The sequence below is a fragment of the Lichenostomus cassidix genome, chromosome 1 (assembly GCF_008360975.1).
Source record: "Lichenostomus cassidix isolate B80296 chromosome 1, HeHo_3.0, whole genome shotgun sequence".
NCBI lineage: Eukaryota > Metazoa > Chordata > Aves > Passeriformes > Meliphagidae > Lichenostomus > Lichenostomus cassidix.
The window spans coordinates 25,817,248-25,831,607 of NC_139479.1; the positions used below are offsets into that span (position 1 = coordinate 25,817,248).

General features: G+C 37.9%; 2 protein-coding genes across 4 annotated transcripts in view; one reads left to right on the plus strand and one right to left on the minus strand.

The window, feature by feature from the left end:
- The window catches only part of TMEM255B (transmembrane protein 255B), a 261,876-nt gene that overhangs the window by 164,475 nt on the left and 83,041 nt on the right, over window positions 1-14,360 (plus strand). The window lies entirely within an intron of this gene.
- RASA3 (RAS p21 protein activator 3) overlaps window positions 1-14,360 on the minus strand; it is a 125,616-nt gene that overhangs the window by 4,603 nt on the left and 106,653 nt on the right. For 2 of the 3 annotated variants that reach the window (XM_085053545.1, XM_085053562.1), the window contains 10 exons: window positions 13,540-13,614; window positions 12,549-12,672; window positions 11,295-11,401; window positions 10,597-10,674; window positions 9,594-9,671; window positions 8,976-9,049; window positions 7,945-7,992; window positions 5,251-5,357; window positions 4,250-4,332; window positions 590-801 (listed from right to left, as the gene is read on the minus strand). In XM_085053545.1, coding sequence (XP_084909671.1) covers window positions 590-801; window positions 4,250-4,332; window positions 5,251-5,357; window positions 7,945-7,992; window positions 8,976-9,049; window positions 9,594-9,671; window positions 10,597-10,674; window positions 11,295-11,401; window positions 12,549-12,672; window positions 13,540-13,614 — 986 coding nt within the window. The remainder of the gene's footprint in view (window positions 1-589; window positions 802-4,249; window positions 4,333-5,250; window positions 5,358-7,944; window positions 7,993-8,975; window positions 9,050-9,593; window positions 9,672-10,596; window positions 10,675-11,294; window positions 11,402-12,548; window positions 12,673-13,539; window positions 13,615-14,360) is intronic. The other variant, XM_085053554.1, reaches the window with a different exon arrangement.

Sequence of the window (14,360 nt, forward strand, 5' to 3'; positions counted from 1 at the left end):
TTTATGCCTCTCTTTATCCAGCACACTTTCACTGACTTGAAAGAGAAGACTGTATCAGTATCCAGATATTTTGGTGAATTAGGCTGCTACAACCAGATGGAGGAGCCAAAGCACTGAACTTCCAACCACCCAGGTCTTTTATTCTGATTATAATTGCCACTACAGTCTTGTTACTTCTCTCAGTTTAGATGAAAATTGCTTCCTACAAACCAGACAGTACATATTCATTTAAGAGAGAGCATGAGTGGATCCTGAAAAGACCAATTTAGAATTAAATCTATCAGCAGATGAGTGCTTCAGTAATTTGCAAACAGGATATTGAAGGGATTTCTGACATTTTTGTTAATGATAGATGATCAAAACCAAAGTATTTTATCCCACAGTCAACTCCTATCACCACCTTTAAATCTAAAAATGTCACAATTTCATCAAGACATGCAGATACTGATAGTATGAGGAATACCAACTGATGGCCTTTGAACACCTGTACACTTGAAAAATCTTGGTTAACTGTGCACCTGCAAGTCACACTGCAGAGACACAAATACCCATGGCAGTGCCTACACAGATGGCTTGTTCAAGCCCTTACCCTGTGCAGGGTGTGCAGCCAGGGGTGTTATCTGCAGTGGCTTTACAGCAAAGCCAGTGGCCATTAAGATAGGCAGAGGGATGGTAGACCGTGAGGCGCTTCTTGTTGCACTGGCTAACTTTGGTGAGGATATCAATCCAGTCCTTGGCCTCCACACAATTATTTGCTTGGATATACAGGACTCTTCTTTCAGGCTGGATCACCTGGAACATCTGCAAATAAGCCACAAAACAAGCACAAGAGTGAGTCAGTGAACCTAAGACTAGACTTGAAGATTTACTGCAGGAAAAACACAGCATACTAAAAGAATGGACCGATAAATACATTTCAACAAAAAAACAAAACAAGCAGCAAGTGTGCCCTTAAAAGAACAAGACCTTTCACCTGATACAAGGAGTAAGATACCATTCCTGTAGGAGATGATTTACAAACAGCTAGTATCAACTTGCTGCTTGGGTCTCAACAAGATCTGCTGTCAGCCTCAGGGGAGCAATTTTAGTAATGCTGCAACTTCAAGTTTTGGAAGGCTGACAGAGGAACCCAGTGCTGGCCTGAAAGGAAATGCTCGACAGCAGGAGGCAGAAAAACAAGAGTTTGGATGCAGCCTTAGGGACAGCTTTGCTTTAATACTGCCATTTCTCTGGTTCTTTTAATACCTGTTTCAGCATGACTCTTACCTTTTAGTAACTTCCATGCTTCTGCACCCAAATATAGCTGCTATTAGAAAATCACAGAAACACTCTCTTTCTCTTTGATTGACATCAGGTGGTTTAAATAATTACACATTAATTCTGCATTCTGGTTTGGCCTCTGAAAATCTAAACTAAAGCTCTCCTGCCTGTTCAAAACACCTTGCAACCTATGAGGGCATTTATTTTCCTCCTCTTGAAGAAGGAAGTTTCTGATGCACAGCCTTATTGCTTGATTACACTGATCATTCACTGAAGATTACTTAACTCAAGGCAGTGATCCTAGCTGCAAATTTTCGAGAGGTAAATTTCCTTAATTTCCTCTAGCTTCTCCAAATACTTTATTTTAGTATGTTTTCTTCTCTCTCTCAGGTGTGCCTAAATTATCTTTGTCCCCTCTCTTTCATGTGATTATTCAGATCATTAGACATTACATTGCCCATAACATATGGAATATAATTTTCCAAACAGCTGTTTTTGCTGTGCTATTTTAAAAAGAAAACCAGAGAGGTGCACACACAAACACACACACACACACACACACACACAAGCCCAACAAAAAACATACAAACCACCAAACAATAACAACAAACCAGAATAAAACCCCCAACAAAACTGAAATTTGCCTTTGTTTGTTACATAACCTGAAACAATGGCCTGAATTCTGCACCTAGCTGGTTGGATGAATGTTGCAGACTGGAACCAAGCAAAGTCCTTTCTTCCTTTGTGACACTTTCAGATGTACATCATTGGAAATAGAAAATGGAAAACTCAAACAACCACTTCCCTGGGTCTAGTATCCCTATTGGTCTCAGACAATAATTAGAAAGGCACAATACACAGTGGCAGTGTAGGAACTGCTTGGTGTGATCAGTCCAACAGTGGCAACTACACACCAGAGTCCTTTTAACAAAACACTTCAGCACATAACTCTCAATTTGAGTCTGGGAAACAGGGAAGGAAGGAAGAAAAAGGAAGAGAGAAGCATGCAGTTCAACCCTCTATTAACACAGAATTACAGGGAAAAGAATTTTAATGTCCTGCTGGGGAAAATGGAGCCTCCTGCATTGCAACAAAGGAACAGATTTAAGGAGTATTGCTTTGTGTAAGAGGATACCAACCAAAGTGATCCAACATATGGCAACTGTTACTGAGGAGCCCACAACTAAGCCAACAATTTCAAGTGGTTGCAAGACCTTTACACTACCAAAACCACCAGTTGCCTCTCAAACAACACAGAAGACCCAAAAAATATTTGAAGCCACCCTCACATTCCCCAAACCATGCTTAAGAATGATGAAGGTTACTGGCCTTACTGCCAGACAGGCAGATTTATCCTGAGTGAGAAAGACACGCTTGCTGCAATTCAGAGCACAGATACACAGAAAGTATTTATACAAAATGTGAATCTTTAATCACAATTAGCACCCATGAGGGAATATCCATTGCAAATACATCTGCTGTGGTGTTCTGAGTTTTCTGAACTTGCTGCAGTATTCTATTTAAGTATGGCAGGAAAAATAGGAATATAGTAGCACAAGAAGGTGGTAACAGTATTTTCTACTGCTTACGGAAAGATTCTGAATCTTACTTTCCAGAATGGATGTAGTCACCTTGATTTCCCAGATAATACTGAATTTAAGCAACCAAAATAGCACACAGTTTTTGATGTTAACAATAAAAGTATCTTTTTCCTATAATGGATCTTCACAATACAGACATATTTTGGATGCTCAGTCTAGCTCAGTGGACAGCATAAGTCACAGAATTGTAATGCAGTTCCTCTTCACAGACAGTGAGTTTTCTCTCAACTGTGTGGATTCAGTTCAATCAAGCTATTTTGCAGAGCACAGTTGGCAACAGTCCATCACATTTTAGAGCTGCTTCCTAATAGCTTAAATTATTTTGTATTACATAGTATTATTTTTACATGTAGTAGAGTTATAAACACCAGAGCAAACTACAGTACAACTGAGATGTGTTCTAGAAGCAGGTGGAAGTGAAACTTACTCCATGTTTTAGAAGAGAGAGATGCTACCAAAATAATACCTGAAACTGGGAAATACTGAGGAGCCTAGAATTGTATTTCACTTTTAACAAAGAGCTGTTTGAGGAACCTAATATCTAGGGCAGGTTTGAGCACTGCCCTGCATGGTGCCCACATGCAGTGTAGATGGGAGGAAAGACTTAAAGGCAGAAAAAGATAAAAGTCACAACCACTTACATGTATAAATAAGCCTGTAGTAGATGCACATTTAGAACAGGAAAAACACTGAGTTCTTTTGTTTTATTTTAAATACAATTTTGAAGTACTGGACTAGCTTAACAGGCAGAGGTGTATGAAAAAGGCTCCCAACATCACCCAAACTGATCAGGTCAGTTCTTACACAATGGGTGGTGTATCTTTCATACAGAAGTTGGCAGTAGTGTTCCATGCATGAGAAATACAGCTGCATTTTATTCCCTGGTGTGGCAATCAAAACAGTAAACCATAGAAGCACAGCACAGATGTTGTTTTGGTACATAACCTAACCCAAATTAAATATAAATATATAAATACATAAATATATAAGTACTTTCATTAACCAACAAAGAAACCTCATAGCTGATAAAGAAGTTGTGATCCTTCACAATTATAAGCAGTGAGTTTGTTCCCACCAGAGAGGTCTGGCAGAAAGGGCAGGGACTCTATCATCTTACCTGTGTGTGACATTACAGAGCTGACAGCTGATCAGCAGCACTCAGGACTGAGTGTGCTGCAGCCCATGACATCCAAAGACTGCTGACTGGGCTGCTAAGAATCTGAATGGGCTGTACTTTTGGAAACTCCTGCTACTATATACAGAACAAGCAGCTGTGGTTGTACATCTTTCAATAGAAATCCAATCCAGGTTACAAAAGGGAAAAAGGCGATTAGGCTGGTGGATCTAGAGCAGCCTGACAAATATATTAATGAAGATGACCTACTTACATTTTTCATTTTAAAGGATTCCTCCTCTAGTCTTTCCACTGCCAGAATGTTTTCAATTGGAATGCTACACAGAGGGTGATCACCTGCAGAACACGCAGACACACAGATAATGAGCAACTTATTCAAACTCATCTTCACCTTTTGCCCTTATTCTAAGGGCTGATTCAGTTTCTTTGAAGATGATTTTGACTGCATAAGAAAGAGGGAAAATCTTTCACTCAGCAGGGATTTGCTAGCATGGTCCTTAAGTATTATCTTAAGTACATTTTTGTTTTCAGCTGCACACTTCCTTACGCTAGCAAAGCTCTTAGAAACTGATTACTGCAGCAGGACACAGTACATTTACTGCGAAGGTGACAATGAAATAAATCATTCCTGTCAGCTGAACTGAGCTAGTGGTGATGCAAGAGCTCAAAGCTGAGTGTGAAATAATGCCTGGCATTATCTGAACATATTTCCTTATCTTTCTTACTGCTTGTGTATTTGTATGATGGAAGGAAGTGGTATTTGTTGTGTACTACTGAACAGACAGGAACAATTTGCAAAAAGCAAAAACCTTGCTATTAGGCAAGATTAAGTAAACACATTTTGAAAGTTCAAACACTGCAGGCAAATCCCTGTCTACTGCATCCAGTTGTGCCAATGCTACAGAATTTACAAGCACAGGCTGAGATGCATCTGAGAATGTTCAATATAAACCTAAATTCCAGCTTAAGGCTTGTAAGTTTTGTTTCCTAGGACAATCTAGGTAACAGTGAAACCTACAGATGATGTTTCTAACTGATATTAGACAAATATTATCAAATACTTTGCTATTTGCTAGCTTCTCTAACTGTCAATACAGACACTAGAAAATGAGCAAGAATATACAGGCTGACAGACTTGCCTGCACTGTTTCTTCTACAGTTATAGATTCAGATCTCAGTCTTCTACTCCTACACAATCCTTATGTTTAACCTTTGCTTTAATGTATCAAAACAAGACTGGCAAACCTTTGTTACCTTTGCTTTTCTGATAGGTAAATTCATGGTTTGTCAGGCGAAACCATCTCTTCTTGAAGTTTTTCATACCAAATCGTTTTCTTCCTTGTGCTCTCTTGATCATGAACCTAGCAAACAGGTCATCAATTGTTACAATGCACCAGACTTTAAAGATACATGCTTATGTACATAGATTTATACGTATATATACACATACAAATTTGTGTCATGGCACTTGCAAAGCTTTAGGAGGGCACACTGAGTGTTTTCTAATTATTGAGGTCTTTTCTTGGCAAAGAAAAAGTTACATTTGGATAAGTTTAGTGCACCTATTAGTTAAGTCTGTTCTTTTTCCAGATCTACACGAGGGGCAAGACATTAACTTGACTTGTTGTTAGTTAACTGAGCTGCAGTTTGTGCCCTTTCTGCAGTTAGAAATCCAGCTAAATGGTTTCCTGGTACAGCAGAAAAAAGGCAGAACATGGTTAGTACTGCTCTGCTAAGCTCAACCTGTTGACTCTACAAGCTTTATTTTTTTTTAAGCTGTGAGAAAGCTCAAAAGGTTTACACTACATTTAATAATTAAAAGGCAGGTGTAAAGCCTGTGGAGCACAGGGACTGTACCCTTACATGCTTTAATCACTCTCAAGCTCTAGAAACAGAATCAGGATGTTCCACAGCCTCATTTACAACTGCACATTGATACTGCTGTTGGAAATGCGATTTCAGTAACATAAAAAGTAATCTCATGGCTGGAAGGTAGACCACCCCCACCCCCACCCCTTTTTTAGCAGATTAGGGGTGTTCATTTAGTGAGTTGTCAGTTTTAATTAATTTCAAACTTGAATGAGTTTACTGTGAAATGAATTTACTGAGCAACTGTGATACATCCACCACTTCCCAACCACTAAATCAATCCAAAAGCTTCAGTGTGACTTTGGTGACTTCATACTGCTCAGCATCACTTTTGGTGGATAAAAATGTGTATGCATGTGCAGTAGAGAGTTGATAACAGCTACTCTACACATTGCATTAACTATTGTGCCAAATACAGAACTGCATAATGGGGTGGGTAATAGCTACTTACTACAGAGCAGTTTTTATCAAGGAGGAAGGCACTACACAGCACAAAGAGCACACAGAGAGAACAGCAAATAACTTGGTTGAAGCTTTTTCAATAGCAGAGCTAAAATGCTTAGAACAGCTAATACTGTTTCTTGCTTCTGGTATCTTCAGTCATAAATAACTGCAATACATCTGACCAAACCACAGGTCTGTTTAAAGCTCAAACAGAAACCCAAGTTCCTTCAGACTTTAACTGTTTTGTAAGCAGCTGGGCTGGTTGTGTGGGCATAAGCTGAAGATGACCGTCTACAGCAACAGATTTTTTTTTTTTAAATGGTTATATATACACATCTCTCATTCTTAAAATGGTCAGGCAGTTACTGTCTTGGTCCTTATTCTTGGAATACTTGAGAAATATTTAATAAAACCATGCGATTCAGGTCATCACTAGGCCCACTGGCAGCAGCCCTCTTATTTCCAGGTTAAGGCAAATTTCAGAGGAGGAGCTGATATCCTTGGACAACATGCTCTTCAAGTTAGTTTCTAGTCCTTCTCATGCCAACACTTAAAGGTGACTTAAAATTGCAAACTCCTACAGAGCCTCCCCTCTTCAAAAAATGCAAACTCCGTATGGCAGAGCTAAGAGCACATTTCTAATTAAATTCTTCATGGCTGACACAGCCAAGAGAAAAAGGTGCTTTTGTTTTCCAGAGATAGGTGACAAGCATTCAAACTCACAGAAGTTGTAAGGTCAACTTCTTTGTTTCTAGCAATTGCAAAATGTGTGAGAAGTCAGAGCAAATAGATGCAAGGGAGAAAAAGTCTAAGATTAAACCCATTTCAGTACAAAGTGGTTGGAGATACTGTTTCTTCTCATGCTTATGGTAGTCCTGAGTCTGGATCTGCCTTAGCCTTGCTTGGAAGTATCAACATGCCCTTTTCACCAACAAAAACAACTACTTCTCCATTTAATTTTCTTCCTTTTGGAAAGAATCAGGCAAGCAGCTGTTAAGCAGTGATGGCTTGATTGATGTCAGCAAACCCAAGTGCCAGTGACTAATCTTTTCATTCAAAAGTACATATGCTATTGCTTTCCATTTTATACTTTTAATAGAGACAAAGGTGGATTAAAAAACCAAAAGCAAGCAAAAATATTGCAAAGGCAAATAGAAACCCCACTAAAGAGCCATTCAATCTGGAGAAGAATCAAATCAAAGGCTGTTAAAATCCCCATAACAAAACATGGCAATCATGCAAAATGTCAGGAAAAAATAGACTGCTGAAGGCCACTCCTTAACTTTGAGAGCAATTTACATGAATACTACTTAAGAAGTGCATAGAAAATGTATGGTCTCTTCATCACTTCCAGTAAGTTCATCAGGGCACATACAGTGCTTTTTGGTGCCTCTGTCTACAGATAAAATTCCTTCATTCTCTATTTACAGCAGGTTTTTGTTTAAAGGAAAGAAAAAAAAAGTCAACACCAAGAAATGGGTAACTAAATGTTCTCTGCTGGGTTTACACAGGCATTTCAGGATGGTTAAACAGAGTACTTCCTCCCCGAAGTTAAGTCAGACAAATCTACTGCTGCAAAGGACATGCTGTCAGCCAGTAGCTACAGCAAAGCAGCAACTGCCTCTACCATCTTACCTGCATGAACTATTACCATCAACTTTCTTTACTGTTAGTTTAAGAGTCCTTACAACAGCAGCCACAGGCCGAGCAAGAAAAGACAGAAAAAAATCAGACAGGAGCAAAAGAAAGACAGAGGCAGAGAAAATGTTTTACAGTTAGAGGGTAAATGTCACAAACTATAAATTTATTTTGAAAACCAAAAGAATGATATATGTATGGAACTAAAATAGACAAAATTGTTTCTAAGGACAGAGGCTTATCAGAGAAGTGAACTGTCAAGGTTAACTAGAAGGGGTAGTCATGTTTTCACTAAAAATGTGGGGTTTGCATTTATTAAAGTGACCATGAAAGCTTACTTTCAAACAGTATTTGGGTTTACTGAGCCCTGACAAGAATTTGGATTTTTTTACTTTCTTCCTTTCAGCTCAAAGCAGCTATTTCTACAGTACACTTTGATGATCTTAATAACTCGGTTTTGTAACAAAAAATGTCGACAATTGGTATCTGAAAGTAACATAGCATATGGAACATGCTTCCCAAAAAAGGAAAGGTACTAAAACTAGAAACTGTTCCAAGTGTATCTCAAATTTTCCTCGAATGGCCATGGTAATAGTTAGCACATGGATCTTATAGGGAAGCAAAAGCAAATTCCATTTGCAGGCTCTGCCCTCATTAAGTTATTCAGTATCTGTCTTCACAGTGGAATTTTACAGCTTTTATTGACTGGAGTTCAGGAAAAAACCCCAACTTGATTTTAATACAGTGCTGATTTAAGTTTACTTTGCCTTAGCTGAGCTGATTAAGTTCTACAGGCTTCTGTTTCCTCCACTTATTTCAAAACACATTTATATTAAGACATTTAAACTAAATGAAAATATGTTCAAATCAGCTATAGCAACCACAGAGAGCAGAAATTGCAACACAAGAATTTTCCTACATTCTTCTCTGAATGCATGGATGGAATAGGGGTGGCAGAAAAAGAGATAGCTGCCTTAGAATGGTAGTAAGCACACAAGTAGAGGGTTTTGTTGCACATGCATACTTACCCTTCTTTAAGCAATATAGGTTGCTCTATGCTCTTGTGATCTCTTCTTCCTGAAGATGAAATTAGATCCAGAAACTGAAAGGTGAACAAAAAGCAGATATAAAAATGTCAGGACCACACTACCCAAATTAAAATCTTTAACATTTGCACAGCACAGAGCTACAAGAGAGTATTTGTAAAAGTAGTTGAGTAGAAGGTAATGGCACAAGTTTGAAGAATCTGGGAGGTTTCCTGGGTTATAACCCAAAAATAGCATAAATGCTCTTAAGCAATAGAACTGCAGATGCCCAATACTTCTTGTGGTTCTCCTTTGTTATACAGATCTTTCACTTCCTTTGGGACTATGCAATTTTCATCACAGATCTGCAGCATTCTACAAAGCATACATATCTCAAAAGCTCTAAGCAGCAGCTGGTTACTCCAACTTAATTAACTAGAAATAGATACAAAGATATTTTACTATTGACATGCCTATACTTTGATAAAAGTTACTTTAATATTAATTATCAGGAGTCTACTTTTCTCAACACATTTCCTGGTTTACCAACAGTATGCATTGCTTTCTAGGATTCAACTTCAACACAGCAGGACTTTTAGAAGCTTCACATGCATTACTTACATTTTTTACTGCATCTGCATATTTCTGTTCATTGAAGTAGTCATAAAACGTAGCCATGTAAGATTCCTTGAAACTGGCCTGAAATACAAAGCCAAAACCATGCACATCATAATACAGTTTATACAGAAAATATTATTCTTAACAGCAGTGGGTCAGGAGGGAAGCCACTGCAGGTAAGACAGGGGTTTTTTTTCTGGCCCAAAGTGAAATAAGCAAAGTGCTACTTTTATGTTATACAGCACACATCCAGTAGTACCCAACTTTTATTTCAAAGAGGTAGCAGAATGCATTTCAAATGTTCAGTTACTACAGTTAATAATTCATTCTTCAAATGCTTCAAAATTCTGCCTTGGCTCTTCATTTGCCTCCTGACAAAAAGTGTACAAAAAGGAATTCTACTGTCTTGAAAGATTCATAATTTAGGTACACAGTCACCTACAGTTGCCTGTGTGAATCCTAACAAGACCCCAACCACCCCAAATTATCACCAGCTATAGCAGTGCAATGCCTTAAGTACACTTCTTTCAATCAAACGTCCAGAGAATGGGCATAGATCTAATCTCACCACTGACAGACAGAAAACAGAACTGGCATGAAAAGGAAAGTATAGCCCTTCCCCTCACTGGGTGACTCTTCTCAGTTGAGTTTTAAAATGCTGAAACAATCTGTAAAGCCCTGTAGAGCTGCTAATAATGTATCACAGATAAGTAGAGAACTTCACAGTTCTCCTGATCATTGTCTTTCTTTCAGAGGAAGGAATGAAAAGCTCTGAAACAGACTTCTAGGTTGGTCACACAATTTTGCTTTACTGAAATCTAGTTCAGATTAAGACAGATTTAGTTTTCCTCTAAGCATGAGAGGCTTATAATCAAAGCAAGCATAACCAGTTTTGCATAAGCCTAGTGCAACTCAAGCATTTTAAAGGCTTAATTACAATTAATGATAAAAGATTAAAAAAATCACTTTCCTAAATTAAGCCATTAAATGAAAATGGCATACTTACAGATTTAGATTTTGATAAGCTGCCTAGTGTTTGAATGGTTTTAGAGATAAGTGTCAAAGTTCGAGAAGTCTGAGGATCCTAGGGAAGAGAACAATGTTATATGGACTACCTATTTAAAATAATGAATAGAGGAAGGTAAACTATATTTCTTCTTTCATTTGCAGAACAGTGCCAAAAAATTAGAAAAGACCCCAAAGAAAACACTGCAGGAAAAAAGTTGCCTTTATATTAAAAGGTTTTTGACTCTTAAGCCATTGTGCTTCCATAGCTACCCTACTGACCCTGAGAGATCCAAAGGCAATCGCTTACAAAACAAAAGCAAGGCTGTTGATGCCCTCCCAACTCCCAAAAAGAATAAGAACAATACTAGAGGCCTGGTGTACATTGCTTAACATCCAAAGTATTTCCAACATTGCTGACAATCAATCCAGCATTAATGTGATGCAGCAAAACCATCTTTTCCACAGCATCTTAGACCATCTACTTTGTTTGTTCTTAAATTTCACTCTTCTTCCCATATGTCCCAAGTCCTTCACAAGCAAAGGATACAACACATGCTTCATATCCAAGACAGATATAACAGATCTTTGAATTAACAAAGGTACTTCTCCTAAAGGCTACTAAAATAATTGAAGGATGAATCTCGATAGACTATGGTGACAGAACCATAAATAGAAAAAAAATGATACAGTACTTACTGGATGGTGTGGTGTAAGCTGAAAGAGGTTTGGAGAAAGAATGGCAGGAGCAAAGAACCTCAGAAAAATAAAGCTGCTGACAGCTGTATACCTTACATCTAGGTCACCTATTAAAAAAAAAAAAAAGACCTCTACTCAGCATTTCAATAATCCTTCCTGAAAACCCTCCTGAAATTATCAGAGAGCCTTGAGAGAGCTAACTCGAGCATGTGCTGGATAATGTATATATTTGTGAATTAAAGGATTAACTGATGACAGAGGATTTGGAGCTAGAGATCAGCTAGCCTAACCCAAGGAAATGTCAATGAGAGCCTCTTTAAAAAGTAAGCAGGTTCGCAGCACAAGCTACAAGAACACCATTCACTTTTCCACCACACAGGGAATTTCATAGACATCTGCTATTCCATATATGCACTGAAGTATGATGAATAATTTACATACTTTATGAAATGTTCAGCACAGAGGCCAACGCTCAGTTACCTACTTATAGCCTTGAGCACAAGTGCTGTACAGACTCCTAATGTATCTACTCCAGTTGGTAGTTACAGAAAATACATTTTACTTATTTATTTAAACATAAAATAAAGAACATGACAGCACAGTCAATGGTTTTCTGCTTGAGGTTCCCTACTCTGAAGTGACTGTTTTAAAGCTTTACTCTCTCTAAAACTTCCTTACTGTAATCTGCCTCCCTTCATGAAAATACATAGGTTGGTTGTTTTGCTCAGCTCTGGTTTTACATTGCCCACTTACTCTCACAGACTCAAAACAACTAGGAGGGACTGGAAACAACTCTCTTGAGAGCCAGAAAACCTTTGCAGCACATGAACTCCTAGAGCAATGAGCTTGCAGTAACTCCAATTTACAGACTAGTTTTTATTACAGATTGACATATGAGCAGAAAGTAATTCTACTGCATGGAATCTGCAGGATGAGCCATTACAAAACCCAGAACATTTGAAAACAGAGTACACGTTGCAAATACTAAACCCATAAACACATACCATCATAATAATCTTATTAAATGCTGTTTTCCTTTTAGAAATGTTTAAGAAAACACTCAAGTCATCATTAAAAATCATGTTCTTTGTGGAATGAATAATCAATGAAAAAACAGCATTAACGCTCTGCAAATATTATTTTGGACAAGCTGCTGTTCAATCACTAAATGCAACAGGGATCATGCAGACTGCTAGACTACATGTGTTTAAAAGCTATCAGTTGTGTAAAATAAAACAATATATAAAAATTCACCTTGAAAACGTTTGGCAGCTGATTCTCTCAGTGAAAAGAAAATATCGCACATCACTGTAGGGCAGCTTACACCAGATTTTGTAATTACAGTAAAAATGCGATCAACATATTGCCTCAGATTTTCCTGAAAAATGCAAAGATTACAACAAAATTAGTATAATTTTCTGCTGTGGAAAGTGGTACTATTCCTGGTTTTATTCATACTGGCATCATTGAAAGATTCCCACTTTCAACATTATACACTTGAAAAACAAACTCTGGCGCAATTATACTGTTTGGGAAATGCACACATTCAAGTAGAAGAGTAAAAATATCATTCCTATCAAACCAAACATTAAATTATACAGCCATGTGGCACATCATTCCTACTTGTAGCACTGTTTACTACATCATCAGCAGAATCATAGAATCATTAAAGCTGGGAAAGACCTCTCAGATCACTGAGTCCTACTTTTAGCCCAGCACTGCCAAGTCCACCACTACACAATGTCCCCAAGTGCCACATCCACACGCCTCTTGTACATTTCTAGGGATGGTGATTCCACCACTTCCACGGGCAGCCTGTTCCAGTGCCTCACCACCCTTACAGTGAAGAAATTTTTCCAATATGCATTCTAAGCCTCCCCTGACAAGACTTGAGGTCTTTTTCTCTCATCCTGTTACTTGTTACTTGGGAGGAGAGGCCAACCCCCACCTTGCTACAACCTTTTAGTTGTAGAGAGAGATAAGGTCTCCCCTGAACCTCCTTTTCTTCAGGCTAGCCACAGGCTACATTATCCTGGTCCTCAGAGCAGCAGAATTCATTAACTCTCTACAGGTATTGCATTTATAGCATAATGTAAAGGTGTTGTAAAATAATTATAAGGGTGGTATCAAGAAAGCTTATAGTGTATTCTAAGGAATGACAAAATTTGCAAGATCAAACTTCTGAGGACCTCAGTTAAACTTAATGGCATAAACAGAGATTGTGTCTTCAAACTCTAATGCATACCCTGTTATTTTCCAGGTTTTCACCATCTTTTAATTTCACAGGATCAATTTCACAAGGTTTATGGACCTGGCAGATCTAGAAAAAAAATATAGTGAACAATTGATAAGTTTATTTACAAGTAGAAAAAGTTTTGCAAAAGCCATGATCTGTTAGCTTTTGAGTTAAAGGGTAAAAGGCAAAAGCCAACTTTCTAAACAGTATTTTCTCTTTTGACAGCAAAGGTAAATTATGTGGGATCTTAATTTTTTTCCAAAAAGTAGTATTAATTCATTCTACCCTTTCCTTCCACTGAAATGCAGAACTGTTCTTTGGACTCTCTCAAGCAAAGCTGTTCAAGAAAAGTCCTATTGTTCCAAAACAGTCAACTTTGAAAGTATATCCATATTCTTTAAAACGATGTTTTCTGATGAAACATTAAGACAAGAATAGCTGAAGAAATTGTCAAGTCATTTAAAGGAAGCCTGTGGTCTGAAAGCATTGCCCAATTACTGCACTAAATACCCACACCACCATTCTGGACTGGATAGATAATAAACCATTGTTACAATACAGGAATCACATGCACAGTTATCTAAGAATAACTATATCCCTTTATACCCACTGGATGAAATGCATTACTTACAGCTTCCCAACAGCTTTCCATTGTATGTACTATTTATTAATTTCTCAGAAACAATAAATGCTAGTTTTTATAAAACAGAGTAATTTAGTTTAATAAAGAGAAATTTTCTTTTTCCTTTAATGCAATCCAACTGTTTCCAAATTGGGCAACTCAGCTGTGGCTAACCCAACGCATAGGATTTTAATGCAGAAACAGGCTA